This window comes from Seriola dumerili, unplaced genomic scaffold, assembly GCF_002260705.1.
Source record: "Seriola dumerili isolate Sdu_G_001 unplaced genomic scaffold, Sdu_1.0 BDQW01000493.1, whole genome shotgun sequence".
Taxonomy (NCBI): domain Eukaryota; kingdom Metazoa; phylum Chordata; class Actinopteri; order Carangiformes; family Carangidae; genus Seriola; species Seriola dumerili.
The window spans coordinates 52,811-70,638 of NW_019174748.1; the positions used below are offsets into that span (position 1 = coordinate 52,811).

General features: G+C 37.9%; 1 protein-coding gene across 1 annotated transcript; it reads left to right on the forward strand.

Annotated features, from left to right (window-relative positions):
• The first annotated feature begins 13,866 nt into the window (after nucleotides 1-13,866).
• tsr2 (TSR2, ribosome maturation factor) lies at nucleotides 13,867-16,812 on the forward strand. The gene is made up of 5 exons (XM_022763929.1): nucleotides 13,867-13,973; nucleotides 14,526-14,616; nucleotides 15,291-15,382; nucleotides 15,599-15,757; nucleotides 16,454-16,812. The coding sequence occupies exons 1-5, from the start codon at nucleotides 13,896-13,898 to the stop codon at nucleotides 16,565-16,567; spliced, it is 534 nt and encodes a 177-aa protein (XP_022619650.1). The 5' UTR covers nucleotides 13,867-13,895; the 3' UTR covers nucleotides 16,568-16,812.
• The last annotated feature ends 1,016 nt before the right edge of the window (nucleotides 16,813-17,828 follow it).

Genomic DNA, 17,828 nt, shown 5'->3' on the forward strand with positions numbered 1-17,828 from the left:
TTTTATTCTCTCTTCTCAGATTGCTGCCGACCAATCCCTGTACAGAGCCTGATGACATCATCGTCAGGAAGATCACATGGCTAAACACACACACATAAACACTGATTGATCTTCAAGATAAAACTATCCACTGGACTTTAATTGTGAAAATCTGGAGTTTTCAGACAGGCAGTTCTCAGAAGGATGTATTGTCATCACAACAAAGTGAAAGAGTGAAACTGATCAGAGGTTTGTACAGTTTGACTCTGAGCGCTGTGTTCAGGTGACAGCATGAAGCTCTGGTGTTCAAATGTTCAGTCTCATTAACATGCAGATAAACTGAAACTGAACCAACAAAAAATGTACATCTTTGTTGAGAGAGAAACCAGAGGAAGTCTATGACACCACCTGTTCCCCACCTACAACCTACTGTCCTTTCCTCCTTTGCCAGGAAATTTAACAACCATTCACACTTGGCCTCATATGACTCCAAAAACTCTGAGAGGCTAGATACCTGGGTCTCCTCACCAGTCAGCCAGAACTGAAGAAGCCTTGGATGAGAGGTGAAACGTCTTAAAGTATCTACAACCAGGTCCGGTTGCCCTCGATTCAACTTTTTTTTGGATAATTCATTCAACTTCAACCAAACATCTCAAGACAAACATCTCAAGACAAACGGCTCATTAAAACAGGAGGAGAGGTTAGGAATATGATTGTTCAGCGGTTGAAAAGTGTAGTGCCAAAGGAAAGTGCTGTTTTCACGGGAAGATAAACAGGTGAAAAGATTCTACATGAAGCGTACATTTAAACGGATATTGGATACATACGGATATATATCTTTTTTTCATGGTCCCGTGCACAGCAACACATAACTCTGTCACACTCAGTCAGGAATCCTGTCAGATTAAAGAATCTGCGTTCAGTTCAAATGAAGCTATATTAGTTATTACGTAGTTTTTTAGTGTGATAAACTCTCCTCTGTTTGTTAGAAGCTCTGTTTTAAAACCTGAGTGGACGCTTGGAAAGACTCAAATAGCAAAACCATACAGTGATTTATACAAACATTACTGATCTTTATTATTTATCACTTAATTGTAAACTGTTTTGTTCATCGCAGGAACCTGTGGAAATGATGACTCAGTTTTTCCCCTGATAAAAGAATATAGATGTCCTGATCTAAATTTACAGACCTGTGGTGTACGTGTGTTGTTACCATGGTAATAGGGGTCCTCTCTGATTGGTCAGGGGTGTAGTAAAGTTGCTGACAGAGAGGAGTATCTTTGAAACCTGGGGCATGTTCAGCCTCGACAAAACACTCATTTACACAGAAACGGTGGCGCATTGAACACTCTGTTGTGTCACACATGCACGCTGGTGTTTATATACACGTCTGCTGATTGGATAAAACCTCGGACACACCCACCATACGTTCAGACTGGACGTGCCCCTGAACCGAATCAAACTGAACCAGCTAATGTGATCACAGAATCTTAACCAATCAGGAGTCGGACACAGCTTTGTATGGGCGGAGTCTAACACATGGACCAATCACAGCAGGTGTGTTCAGATGGTCTTCTGTCAGAAACAGGACATTCAGAAACAACTTTTAACCTAAAGCTCCTCCTGTGCTGCAGCTGCATCACTGCTTTTAAACCTCCTCATTTGTTCATTCAATTATTCATTCATTCATTCATTCATGTTCAGTTTGGTTCAGACACGATTTAATATTTCAGGCAGAAAAGCTGATGAAGTGTGTCTGGATGGTCAGTGAAACTGGCTGCAGCTTGTCCAGGATCAGAGTCTGAGCTGTGTGTGTGTGTGTGTGTGTGTGTGTTTTCATTTTGAGCAAATTCAGATCGTTAAAAAATCATTCCAGACTGGGTTGTTTAAATTCTCCGTACGATCAGGTTACACTCTGTCAATCATGTGACCCAAACCTCTAAACTCAGGATGAAGTGTCAAGAAGTCAAATTAGATCTGCAAATACTGTATGGTAGTTCAGTTGTTTATAAGATGTGTCTTATTATTATTATTATTATGATTATGATTTGCTTCCACCAAAAACCAGTATGATCCCAATCTTTTCCAGCCAGAGTCAGATCCTGATCCTGATTTAAGAAGTTCAGTTTTTATTTTGAAAACAACTCAATCTCTGGAAATCACCAACAAAACACATCAAAGGTCCATTTAGTATGCAGCTGTTATAAAGCTTTCGATCTCTTGTCATTATCCTCTATTGATTCCAACTGGACAACTCCATCTGAGGAAGATCATGTCATATGAATTGAATGCTCATGAACAGCTACTGAGTTAATTCTGAGTTAGTAATTAAATCAGTAGAAGAAGAAAAACTATAGAAGGAGAAAGATGAGTGATTTCTGTCTGAATGACATATTATTCAGACAAGGTGAACAGGAAGTGGTATCTTTCACAATAAAAGGGTCCTTACAGAGACAGAAGAATCCTAGTCTGTAGTTTTTCTGCTGCCCTGCTCACAGGCATGTCTGCAGCTGCAGGTACAACCCTCAGTTTCCTGTCTGTAAGGAGACAGATTAATTTCAATTAGATATTGAAAAGTTATATAATAACATCAATATGTTTTTCTTTTTTTATTCTTGTGATGACCTGTTGACCCCTCAGATTTATCTGAGACCCTATAAAGGGTTGTGATGCTCAGGTTGGAAACCATTGTGTCAGACAACAGTTTGTTTCAAAACTGAATCACTGCACTTTCACTTTAAAATCCCATTGATTTACACATTAATAATGATATTAAGGTATTCTTACTAAGATTGATTACAGTTATCTGCATGGTGTAAGGGGTTTCAGTGTAAAAAATAATCAAATAAAATGAAAGCATCCCTTAATTATACCTTAAAAGATCTTAATAAAAAATAATTTTTGGATGTGTTAATGTTTTGTGTTACGTTTTAAGTGTTTTTAATGGGTCCAGCCTACTGTTATGAGGATATTTTTAAACTGCTGAGAAAAAAAACAATCTCTCACCCTTTAAATTGAACTTGTTAGGTAGACAGCAGGTTGTAAGATACCAAACTCCTCATGAACTTAAAATAAGATGAAATTAAATAATTAAGGTATATTTTATTACCTCTTTCCTGTTTCAACACAAAGATCATAGAAAAAGCAGATTCATGATCATTGTGTCATGTGTTCACCTGTCCACATATTTCTGTCCATGTGTCTATGTTTTATATTTCTGTGTATTTCTAACGTTGATGTTTCTGCACTAAAATAAACAAATGTTTTTGATTCAGAATCATATTTCTGATGGTAATATACATGTAACATACACACAACATATACACAACATACATGAAACATACACACGAAACACATGTAAAATATACATCTCTGATATGATATTGATATGATTTCTCTCTATTATAATGTTTTCTTCCATCCAGCCAAGGTCTGGATCTTTGGGGACACCTACAACCTCTTGCAGCAATGATGGAGGCCCTGCACCACCTCCACCTGCAGTATCCACACATGAAGATCTTCTCTTCCCAAACATAGACACAGTGTCTTATATGATAATATAGTATTTTTTAATGTAACACTTGTGGCCATAACATTGTTCAGTCTTATCAGCTATGCTCTTCCTTGTTCCCTACACCCTCACTGTCGTATTACACTCTCTGCCTCATGTCAGACATACAATCACATGACTTTTGGACTTCACTGTAACTGTAACAAACTGTCAATAGTTTAAAACATTAGAGTCCATATTTCATAGTCCTCAGCCATTATAGTTAATATCAGTGTACTGTTCCAACAGCATCACTTATGTAGAGGGAGATTGTTACTGGAGCAAATAAATATTAACTGTCTCACACATTAGGACTATGAACTATGATGAATAATGATTATACTTGTTTCTAAAAATTCTGTTGCACTGTTGATTCAACTACTTTTTATAAAGCAAACTTACATATTACAGTGAAATTCAGCTTTAACTTCATCCACAATATTTTTTGATTTTAAATAGTTAGCTGATTGTAAATTGTACACTATAATATTTAATTAATCCATTTATTATTCTTTTATACATGTTTCCAGTGTTGTAAATTATTTAAATTAGTGTAGTTTATAATGTCCAATAAAGTTATTTATGAAGCTCTTGCTTTAACTTTGTTGATGGTTTTTATAGAGCACATATGGTATGAATTTTCACAATAGTAACAACATAAATAGTAGAAATATTTAAATGTTGTCCGACAACACTGACAATGAAGGATCAAAAAATATGCTGATGTCAATTGGCTTGAAAGACTCAAATAGCAAAACCATACAGTGATTTATACAAACATTACTGATCTTTATTATTTATCACTTAATTGTAAACTGTTTTGTTCATCGCAGGAACCTGTGGAAATGATGACTCAGTTTTTCCCCTGATAAAAGAATATAGATGTCCTGATCTAAATTTACAGACCTGTGGTGTACGTGTGTTGTTACCATGGTAATAGGGGTCCTCTCTGATTGGTCAGGGGTGTAGTAAAGTTGCTGACAGAGAGGAGTATCTTTGAAACCTGGGGCATGTTCAGCCTCGACAAAACACTCATTTACACAGAAACGGTGGCGCATTGAACACTCTGTTGTGTCACACATGCACGCTGGTGTTTATATACACGTCTGCTGATTGGATAAAACCTCGGACACACCCACCATACGTTCAGACTGGACGTGCCCCTGAACCGAATCAAACTGAACCAGCTAATGTGATCACAGAATCTTAACCAATCAGGAGTCGGACACAGCTTTGTATGGGCGGAGTCTAACACATGGACCAATCACAGCAGGTGTGTTCAGATGGTCTTCTGTCAGAAACAGGACATTCAGAAACAACTTTTAACCTAAAGCTCCTCCTGTGCTGCAGCTGCATCACTGCTTTTAAACCTCCTCATTTGTTCATTCAATTATTCATTCATTCATTCATTCATGTTCAGTTTGGTTCAGACACGATTTAATATTTCAGGCAGAAAAACTGATGAAGTGTGTCTGGATGGTCAGTGAAACTGGCTGCAGCTTGTCCAGGATCAGAGTCTGAGCTGTGTGTGTGTGTGTGTGTGTGTGTGTTTTCATTTTGAGCAAATTCAGATCTAAAAAAAATCATTCCAGACTGGGTTGTTTAAATTCTCCGTACGATCAGGTTACACTCTGTCAATCATGTGACCCAAACCTCTAAACTCAGGATGAAGTGTCAAGAAGTCAAATTAGATCTGCAAATACTGTATGGTAGTTCAGTTGTTTATAAGATGTGTCTTATTATTATTATTATGATTATGATTTGCTTCCACCAAAAACCAGTATGATCCCAATCTTTTCCAGCCAGAGTCAGATCCTGATCCTGATTTAAGAAGTTCAGTTTTTATTTTGAAAACAACTCAATCTCTGGAAATCACCAACAAAACACATCAAAGGTCCATTTAGTATGCAGCTGTTATAAAGCTTTCGATCTCTTGTAATTATCCTCTATTGATTCCAACTGGACAACTCCATCTGAGGAAGATCATGTCATATGAATTGAATGCTCATGAACAGCTACTGAGTTAATTCTGAGTTAGTAATTAAATCAGTAGAAGAAGAAAAACTATAGAAGGAGAAAGATGAGTGATTTCTGTCTGAATGACATATTATTCAGACAAGGTGAACAGGAAGTGGTATCTTTCACAATAAAAGGGTCCTTACAGAGACAGAAGAATCCTAGTCTGTAGTTTTTCTGCTGCCCTGCTCACAGGCATGTCTGCAGCTGCAGGTACAACCCTCAGTTTCCTGTCTGTAAGGAGACAGATTAATTTCAATTAGATATTGAAAAGTTATATAATAACATCAATATGTTTTTCTTTTTTTATTCTTGTGATGACCTGTTGACCCCTCAGATTTATCTGAGACCCTATAAAGGGTTGTGATGCTCAGGTTGGAAACCATTGTGTCAGACAACAGTTTGTTTCAAAACTGAATCACTGCACTTTCACTTTAAAATCCCATTGATTTACACATTAATAATGATATTAAGGTATTCTTACTAAGATTGATTACAGTTATCTGCATGGTGTAAGGGGTTTCAGTGTAAAAAATAATCAAATAAAATGAAAGCATCCCTTAATTATACCTTAAAAGATCTTAATAAAAAATAATTTTTGGATGTGTTAATGTTTTGTGTTACGTTTTAAGTGTTTTTAATGGGTCCAGCCTACTGTTATGAGGATATTTTTAAACTGCTGAGAAAAAAAACAATCTCTCACCCTTTAAATTGAACTTGTTAGGTAGACAGCAGGTTGTAAGATACCAAACTCCTCATGAACTTAAAATAAGATGAAATTAAATAATTAAGGTATATTTTATTACCTCTTTCCTGTTTCAACACAAAGATCATAGAAAAAGCAGATTCATGATCATTGTGTCATGTGTTCACCTGTCCACATATTTCTGTCCATGTGTCTATGTTTTATATTTCTGTGTATTTCTAACGTTGATGTTTCTGCACTAAAATAAACAAATGTTTTTGATTCAGAATCATATTTCTGATGGTAATATACATGTAACATACACACAACATATACACAACATACATGAAACATACACACGAAACACATGTAAAATATACATCTCTGATATGATATTGATATGATTTCTCTCTATTATAATGTTTTCTTCCATCCAGCCAAGGTCTGGATCTTTGGGGACACCTACAACCTCTTGCAGCAATGATGGAGGCCCTGCACCACCTCCACCTGCAGTATCCACACATGAAGATCTTCTCTTCCCAAACATAGACACAGTGTCTTATATGATAATATAGTATTTTTTAATGTAACACTTGTGGCCATAACATTGTTCAGTCTTATCAGCTATGCTCTTCCTTGTTCCCTACACCCTCACTGTCGTATTACACTCTCTGCCTCATGTCAGACATACAATCACATGACTTTTGGACTTCACTGTAACTGTAACAAACTGTCAATAGTTTAAAACATTAGAGTCCATATTTCATAGTCCTCAGCCATTATAGTTAATATCAGTGTACTGTTCCAACAGCATCACTTATGTAGAGGGAGATTGTTACTGGAGCAAATAAATATTAACTGTCTCACACATTAGGACTATGAACTATGATGAATAATGATTATACTTGTTTCTAAAAATTCTGTTGCACTGTTGATTCAACTACTTTTTATAAAGCAAACTTACATATTACAGTGAAATTCAGCTTTAACTTCATCCACAATATTTTTTGATTTTAAATAGTTAGCTGATTGTAAATTGTACACTATAATATTTAATTAATCCATTTATTATTCTTTTATACATGTTTCCAGTGTTGTAAATTATTTAAATTAGTGTAGTTTATAATGTCCAATAAAGTTATTTATGAAGCTCTTGCTTTAACTTTGTTGATGGTTTTTATAGAGCACATATGGTATGAATTTTCACAATAGTAACAACATAAATAGTAGAAATATTTAAATGTTGTCCGACAACACTGACAATGAAGGATCAAAAAATATGCTGATGTCAATTGGTAAGGTGGTGGTTGTGCTGTAAAGGTGCAATATAAGATCTGTCCAGAACTTTAGTTCAAAGTGTGTGAAGCAGCCACAGTGATGATGTCATGATCAAGATCTCCATCTGTTGTATTTCGGCTAGCTCGCGCCCCCGACTTAGCCCCCGGTTCAAATTAGGCACAAAATGATTGAGCTTATAAAGTAATGTTTACTAATAATTCCAATATTTGTAGTTGTAAATCAAATTTTGTAAACCTGGAAAATAAATCTACATGAGAAATTCAAGTTTGTGCATGTGAAAACAAATTGTGCCTGTGGCAAATAGATTTGCATTTGTTAAGACAGTGTGAATCAAAACTGAACAAATGATCAGTGGTGAGGTTAAACAAAGACACAGGGAAAGAAGAAATGCTTTTGTGGACATCTGTGTACAGAGATAAAAAGCAGAAAACTGTAAAACTCAGTGTGCAACATTCCTAGTGTGACACTGACCAGTACAAATTTTGATCCTTGTCACTTCAGTGTCACACTGTGGGAACTTTTGAACAGAGTTTCACAGTTTTCCTCTCTATCACGACAGATGCTGACAAAACCACTTCTTTTACAGTGTCTTTGTTCAACCTCAACACTGATCAGTTGAGTTTTGATTCAGACTTTCAACAAATACAAATCTCTTTGACACAAGCGCAATTGTTTCACATACACAAACTTGAATTTCTCCTGCAGATTTATCTCTCAGGTTTACAAAGGTTGATTCACAACAACAAACATTGGAATTATTTGTAAACATCACTTTACAAGCTCAAAATCATTTTGACCCCAATTTGAATTGATATACATAAAGCACACCTGGTGGGTCCTGAATGCAGCTGAGGTGGCGCCTCTGTGTCTCCTTATGTCCTGGACGCAGAGAGAATCCAGCAGATACGTCCTCCAACAGTGGAGCCTCCACTCCTCCCAGGAGATCCTCTGGATCAGCCAACAACAGTTTTGTTTTTAAAAAACATCTCCTGCTAACTAACACACATCTCTCAGCATAAAGCAGGCTATGTTAAACCTTACATTTACATGGTAGTTTACTATTTGTAGAGCTTTCGTCAGTGGAGTGATAAACAGTTGTTACTGAGTAGTTCCGCATTACTCCATCATAAGTTCCTTAACAACAAATCAGACACAGCAAGTTTCCAAACAAGTATTTTAATTGTTCAAGTCAAATAATCACATCCACATTGTTTTCTGATGCATTCAATATGACGACAACTTAAATGTAATAAACAGATTATTTTAACTCATCTTAAACATTGGACTATGATCTGTGTGGAAATGTAATTACACAAAATACAAACTGCTTTTAACAAAAATTAACAATCGTTTAACTCATTTTGTAGTTCAAGTCAACCTTTTTAAACCTGTGAAATAAATCTGCATGAGAAAGTCAAGTTTGTGCATGTGGTGGGGGGGGGGGGGGGGGGGGGGGGGGGTTGGGCGGAACAAAGATTTGCATTTGTTCAAGAAAAATAAATCAAAACAGCAGAAAACTAAAAGTCGGCACACAACTCTACAGTTTTCCTCTGTGTCAGGACACAGATGTTGACAAGACCATTTCGTCCTTTTACATGTTTTGGTTTAACTTCACTGATCATTTGTTCATAATTTACATTCAGACTTTAATACAAACCTCTTCTACACATACAGAAACTTGAATTTGTCATGCAGATTTATTTTACAGGTTAACAAATGTTGATTTCCAACTACAAACTTTGGAATTATTAGTTAAGGTCACTTTACAAGCTCAGTCATTTTGACCCTAATTTGAACATATATACACATACGGGGTGGAGTCATGTGCATGACTTACCATTTCTTGCTGGGTTCTGCAACATGTGGTTCTTGCCTGAGGTGGATTCTGCCATCCCTATGAAAACACAAAAGGAAAAACATCATAAGCAGCTGCTCTTTTGACTGAAATGTTTTTGAAGCATTCTAAGGACTTCAGAACATAAAGTATACCAGTCATCCATTTAAACCTCATTTAGCATATACTGTAATAAAAACAAGACTTTATGAATAAATGATACAGGTACATGTGACAAATTTGTAGAAGAGATTAATACACACACACACAATTAGTGGTGAGGCAGCAATTTAAGTGTTTTAGAATGACAAAACTCCTGCTGGTCAAGATGTGCAAAAGGTATTGATTAGGGGATGTGCAAAAGATCACAGTATAGACAATATCTGTCATGTGCAGGGATAATACCTCAAGGTATTTGATGTAATGTGGTTGTTGATTGATGAGGACAGATGCAGAAGAAAAGGCAGGTGCTGGATCATCATTGGTGGTGATTAGACCGGAATTGATCATACAAGTTCTTCATGTTCAAACATGTGAGGTCTGTTGTGTGAGTATAATAAATTGTGAGGACAGATATTAATATGCAAAAATAAATACTGTATGAATATTATGAAATGTAAATGCAAAGAAATGAGGGGTAAACAACTAGAGGTATGATGAATTCAATTTACACACTATGTAACCAACAAATTCAGTAATACAAATATGGATATACTGTAAAATACATTATAGGTAGTGGTATATTCATTATTAAGAATCAGCAGTATGAACATGTATACACTGTAGGTCTGATTTAATCATTGGTATAGACAAGTCTTACTTTTCAAAGTGAATGATAGCATGTTACTCACCTAGAACCTCATCGTGTCTGGACTCTGACGTTGGTGAGACGGGTGGAGGCGGTATTGCATCTGTACAGGTTTAGGTCCTGATAAAGACAGAGGTATGATGAAATCTCCTGAGAAATGTAAAGACATAGTGCACTTTCAATCATGGCTGACCTCCTAACAGTAATGTAAAGTGGTAACAACATGGTCTACTGGGTCCATACAATCTCAAATTAGTCAGTTACAAAATGAGCGTAAAGTTACTGACGTAACTAGCTGCACAGCAGCCGAGAGCAATAGACAATCCTACTAACCGCTGAAAAGTCTGTCGACAACGTCAGTATCACCACTTGAAATGTTTGTCGGTACGGTTTGTCAGTAGTTGCATTGATTATACTTTTAGCTAAAAAGCTAACATTGATGCTACTCACTTGGCTAACAGGAAAGTTGCGAGCTCGGAATCAAGCCGCATCTCTTTACACTCAGGAGCTGTCTCCAGCGGTGGAAAGCCACACCGAGATTTACTCGTGTTGCTTCTTTTCTTTGCCGTTGAACGTGGTTTATTGTCAGGAGCGGTCCTTTGGGATGCAGATGAATATCATCTGAGGAGGTTCAGCCATCCCTGTGTTTCTGTGATGCTAACTTGAAGCGCTGCCGGAAGTTGTTCTTCTTCGTGGGACTGAGGGCAGACTTGACGCGCCACTGACTCACACAGCGTCTAGTGTCAAAAAGTGGCATTACAACACAGGACAGGTCGGGGCTAGCTGGTGAGCATGCGCATTTCAGTAGATGACTGAAAAACAACAGATGGAGATCTTGATCATGACATCACTGTGGCTGCTTCACACACTTTGAACTAAAGTTCTGGACAGATCTTATATTGCACCTTTACAGCACAACCACCAAAGTGGACATTTAAAAGTAAAGCTATATGTTCTTTGCCCACATTGCAAACCAACTTAAAAGTTTAGACACTAAAGTTAAAACAAAGACATTGAGCTTAACTTGATTGATATTGACACATTTGATGCATACAAAACATTTTTGTTTTTACAGTATATAAATCTATGCTTGGATTATAAAACACAATCATGTTTTCCCTTATAATTACATTCAATTTGTGACACACAAACATTTGTATTTGCCCATTTTGCATTCAGGCCAGTAGATGTTGCAGTGTTCACATGAAGCATCAAGATATAAACCCTTTGTGTAACCACTTTGCTGAGAAAGTAAAACCCAACACTGTGGAACTCACATCCAGTACCAGGCAGTTGATTTCTGCAAGCAAAGAAGATACAACAGCCCGGGAAATTTTACTCACCGAGCATTTCACTTACTGACTGAGGACTGCTCACAGAGCCAGGTTTCAGTTCACTGCTGCCATGTTGGTTACTCTCGTCAGTATATGAAGTCATGGTGGTGTCTTCCCAGTCACCGTATGTTGGCAGTCTTTATGTTACGACCCAGCTAGGGGAAAAGGGAATAAACATAAAACCCAGGTGTTATTGGTAAATCACATTTACTGATTTAATTTATTGCGTAACCAGGAGAGTAAATAAGTAAACAAAAATACAAACAAGGCTAGAGGCTGACTGAAGTAGGGGAACAGGAGCCAACAAAGAGCCTAACTATGCGATTCTAACCAACCCAAAAACACAAGAAGCAGCCCCCCTGTTCCTAATGTGTCAAACAGTCTTTTCTAAGGGTGTGATGCACAATCAGAATGTTAAACCTAGCTCAGTCCACATTAATCANAAGCAAAGAAGATACAACAGCCCGGGAAATTTTACTCACCGAGCATTTCACTTACTGACTGAGGACTGCTCACAGAGCCAGGTTTCAGTTCACTGCTGCCATGTTGGTTACTCTTGTCAGTATATGAAGTCATGGTGGTGTCTTCCCAGTCACCGTATGTTGGCAGTCTTTATGTTACGACCCAGCTAGGGGAAAAGGGAATAAACATAAAACCCAGGTGTTATTGGTAAATCACATTTACTGATTTAATTTATTGCGTAACCAGGAGAGTAAATAAGTAAACAAAAATACAAACAAGGCTAGAGGCTGACTGAAGTAGGGGAACAGGAGCCAACAAAGAGCCTAACTATGCGATTCTAACCAACCCAAAAACACAAGAAGCAGCCCCCCTGTTCCTAATGTGTCAAACAGTCTTTTCTAAGGGTGTGATGCACAATCAGAATGTTAAACCTAGCTCAGTCCACATTAATCACAACCAGCATCTCAAACCAAATCACAAATTACACACAAATGTTCACAAAGACGGTACAGAGGCGAGCTGCATATCATGTCAGCTGCCACTAATGATGTATGGGCTGGGCTCTTAAACTCTCTTCCTCTGATGCTCAAACGGCAACAGCTGTGGAGAGGACTCGCAGGATCATTGCCGCACCAATAGGAGAAGCCGACCGGAGGCTCCTCCTCTCTGCTCCGACAGGGACAAGTAATCCATCCGTTAATGTTAAAATGCCCGAGCTTTGTGCAGCAAGAGTCTGTAATAACAAGACAAACTGTAGAGAGAGTCTTTGCTATGCACGGCCGCCTACACCGGTTAGCTGACCGCAGCAGGCTCCTGGATACACAGTATGAAGTCGCTGCTAACACGGTTAGCATTCATAATTCGAGGTAAACTTTATATTTTAGTGTTAAAATAATCTCAGTAGCGTTAACTCAGGGCGCCCCATATATAGAGGCTACAGCCCTCGCTGCAGCTGGCCCCCGGTTCGACTCCCGCATCGGACGGCCCTTTCCTGCGCGTCACTCCCCCTCTCTCTGCCTCCCTATTTCCTGTCTAGCTACTGTCCTGTCCATTAAAAGGCACAAAAAGCCCCAAAAATTCTTAAAAAAAAAAAAAAAAAGATCTCATGTCTACATTCGGTAAATATCACATATATGAGGAGAAACCTTGTAATATTAGCTGAAGTTACTGTGTGTAAGATAACTGTGTGGTGTAACCGCTTGTATTAAAACCATAGACCAAGGGAAAACATGTTATAACGTGTTTTACAATTAGTTCTGCAAAGCGAAGGTGACGTCACCGACCTTAGTGTTAACAGTGACAGCGGGTTGTCATTGTCGGTAAGTCACGGTCACTAAACGATCCCGTTATTACAGTGAACTGTCTGTCTGGACGTGCTGTTAAAGAGCAGAGCAGCGGACGTGTGTCGTGTTTGTTCATATTAAGTTTGGTTCAGTGTTAGTCGGCTAGTTTTCAGCTCTAGTTCATTTGATTATTGATGACAGGAGTCAAAACATCTGTTGGAATGATTCTGTCTCGGTTTCAGAATAAAGAACATCACTGAGAGCTGAGAACCATCATCACGTGCACCTGCACAAGGACTCCAAACTAAGGATTAGTTTCTATTCTATTGTTATTTAATGTAAAACGGTTCAGCAGACTGTTTATTACAACTAAGCTGAGGGAATAATGTACACGTTTGTCCAGTTCTCTTTGGCCTTATCGTGAAAACCAAGTCTTTTTTTCCTGGTAAAATATTTGATTCTTTAATAAACTTTTTATTTGACTTTTTTTTAATTTTTTTTTTATCTTTAATTCATATTTAATAGAAATAAAATAAAGTTCTGTTTCCTGGTTTGACCATCGGGTCCGGAATCTCCGAATCAGGATCGGCTGTTTCTGCCTGATCCTGGTTCTTAACTCTACTGCTTCTGTCTGTCACATCCAACATGGCGGCCTCCGCAGCTTCACGTGAGCTCTTCACGGAGGGAGTGAGAGCGGTTCTTCATACCTGGCCCGTTCTACAGGTAACTGTCCGCATAGTTGACAGGTTGACAGACAGGCGACAGACAGACAGGTGACATCAGACAGACAGGTGACAGACTGCAGTCACTGCGGTGCAAACGGGCCGAAGCTAACGGGCTAAAGCTAACAGGCTATAAGGCAGTGATGGTGAGATGAAGCTATATTGAACACAGAGAACAGGTTTAGTTCTTCATGTTAGAGCGACATCCACTGGACACAACTTGAAATAGACTAATGCAAAGGTTTGTATGTGACACATTAAAAGTCAGTGTGAGGAAACATGACTTTTTATTCTGAACTCAACTTTACAGTCTAAGTAAAGACTGTCAACATCAAATGTTTTAATATCAGTCAAGTCTGCTTTAACTTAGTCAAAGAACCTGTGTCACTGTTATGAAGGAACTTCTCAGCTGTGTTTAGTTTCTGAGAAATGATCTCTGTCTGTCTGTTCTCATTAACACCTGTCTGTCTGTTCACATTGAAATCTTTCTGTCTGTTCCGATTAACACTTGTCTTTCTGTTTACATTAACACCTGTCTGTCTGTCTTCCTCAGATTGCTGTAGATAACGGGTTTGGGGGCGTGTATGGGCAGCAGAAAGCAGATTGGATGGTGGATGTTGTTCAGCAGTATTTCCACGACAATGGTAGGTAACCATGGTAATCAGTCAGTTCACAGCCTGTGATTGGTGAGGTGGACTGTTATGTTCAACAGGTGTTTACTGTATTTGTTTATACTATTAATCGATCAGCTGATCACCAGATCACCAGACCTGCAACCAACCATTGTTTTGATTGGCCAATAATCTGCAGGTGATAATCGATTATTGGTTTATCTGACGGCCTCAGGTGCATCTCCCTGTTAGCTCAGAGCAGTAACAGCAGCTAACAGCTAATCCAATAATAATAGTTGAATAAAACACTGTTAAAGTTTCCATAGACACACTTTGATCAGCAGGCCATCAAGGTAGATAAAGGAAAATCCAAGCATATGTTGTTAAGTGTTGCTAGACAGAGTTCCATTCCATTACTGTGGTTTATAGGATTCACTGCTCAGTAACCATGGTAACTTATATTGCTGAACTAGCTTGCTCCATAGCAGGCTAACTGTCAAGCTTCATGTAGCTGTGTTTCAATGAATTTCCAACAGCTGGAAACATAATCTCAAAAGACAGTTCCATCAAGTCTCTTTTTGCGCTCGCATCACTTTTTTCATGTCCATGTTTTGAAATTAGGGTCAGTGTTAGATTCTGATTAGATTTTGCTCTTGAATACAAAAGGATAGTTTGATTTTGTGTATGTGTGTGTGTGTGTGGATCAGCTGACCTGCAGCAGTGTGAGGTTGAGGACTTCATCGCTGACCTGATGGATCAGGAGTTTGACACAGTGGTGGATGATGGGAGTTTACCTCAGGTACGCACTAAAAGTAACACATACGCACAGACAAATTTGTTAGATTATTCCTATGGGGAACACCCATTGACATAATGCATGCCCTAACCTGATGCTCCACCTGTTTACAGATGTAGATGTTAACCCTGCTCCACCTGTGCACAGGTGTAGATGTACGTTAACTCTGCTCCACCTGTGTACAGGTGTAGATGTTAACCCTACTCCACCTGTGTACAGGTGTCCATCAATCTGCTGCAGATGTTCACTCAGTGGCAGCAGGGGGCATTGCAGCAGCTCCAACACAGCATCGACAGTTTAACACAGAAGAAGAGTCAGAGAGTGAAGGTGACAGCTCCACCGACACAGTCTGATGAAGAGAGCGATGATGAAACACAGGTACGTCTCCCCTGTCAGGTAATGAGCTCTGATTGGTCAGTTTAGACACAGGTGAGTCCAAGAAAAGTGACCTAAACATTGATTATTATAACATATAACAGGTAACTGTTACAGAAGCTGCTGTATGAGGCTTTTTGTTGAATATGATGTACTGTTCTAGATAAGTGGTTCCCAACCTTTTCCAACTTATGGTCAGAGTACTTTTTATTTTAATAGTAACAATCGAACAGTCAAGACTGAACTGAAAGCAGGGAAAACATGTAGGTCTTCTGTTAATTCACCATCTGTCTCTTGACTCTTTCCTTTTTAATTTTTCCTGTTGCTAACCAGCTATCCATTTTGATGCTCCAGTTTTTGCCATAAATGTAATCTGTTAGCATGCAATCAGACTGAGATAGCAAACAAGTATACGATGTGGTCCCATTATTGGCTTATCACAGTGATAGGCTTTAACACATGACAAAAACAAGAATCATAGCATTTAAAAACATCTAAAAATATTATTCATGTTTTTATTATTTATCTTTTTATAATTATAAATGATTTGTTGGCCACTTTAAGGGAACCACTGTTCTAGATTAAACTGCGGCATAGGTTACCATGGTGATGTACCCCAGTTAAAAATAGGTGAGGCAGACAGAATAGAATAGAAAAGAACAGTGAGGATGAACTGTGATCAAGTTTTTGTGTTCTCAGGAGATGGAGTGTGAATCCTCCAGTTCATCAGTCAGCAGGACAGATCCTCCACCTCCTCCTCCTCCTACTCAGGATGAAGAGGATGGCTGGACGGTGGTGAGGAAGAAGAAGTGAAGAGGAGGATGAAGAGTACTATGAACTGTTGAACTCAGAGACTGAAGCAGCTGACCTCTGACCTTCAGGATGAGAGTGTGTGACCCACTGAAGCAGATCTACGTCAGTCTCAGATCCTGCCGGGTCAAGCCAGTCGAATGTGTCTGATCTGAACCTGATGTTTGGACCATGTAAACCTGCAGACACAAAGTCTTTAGACCAGAGTCACTCTGGTTTTTTTTATATTAAACCTGTTCTACACACTGTGTCCTGTGTGATGTCATCATACTACACGTTCACAGCTACTACACCGTCGCATCATACTATACATTTTACTATACTTTTACACCATGCTATACCTTATACTACAAAATTACATCATAATGTACGTTTTACTACACTAGACATTCAACTACTTATTAAACTGACATTATTATACCTTATTACACTATGACATTTTTATATCTTATTATACTATAACATTTTTATGCCTTACCATAGAATGTCATTATTATACCTTATTACAGTGACATTTTTATGCCTTACTATACTATGACTTTTTGGCATTTTCATGACATACTATACTGTGTAGTTTTTTTTATATTTTTATATCTTAATATACTATGACGTTTTTTGACGTTTTGATGCCGTACTATACTGTGACTCTTTGTGGCATTTTTATGATATACTACACTGTAACATTTTTATGCCTAACTATACTATGATGTTTTTTGACGTTTTTATGCCTTAATATACTATGACTCTTTGTGACATTTTTATGACATACTATACTATGACGTTTTGACATTTTTATGCCATACTATACTTTGACATTATATACCTTACTATGCTATAACTTTTTATAACATACAATACTATGAAGTTTTTTCACATTTTTATGAAGTTTTTTCACATTTTTATATCTTCATATACTATGACTTTTTTTGGAGTATTACTATACTATGACATTTTATGTAAACACTGTAATATTACAGTACAGTCATTGTGTATGGAACACAGTAAAATGAAGGACTTGACCAACAGGAGTCTAACTTTAAAGCTCTGATGTCAACATGCTGAGTACATGACGCTGTTATGAAGTCAACATTTCAGTCAGTGGTTTTAGGTCCTGGCGTTGTACATCAACTTACTATACTGTGACATTTTTTGACGTTTTATGCTTTACTATGACGTGTCTTTTGTTTGTTTTTTAAATTTAGATTTTTATTGTTTCCCATCTGGGACACCTGAAAGAGCAGTATGAAACCTTTTACATAGATCA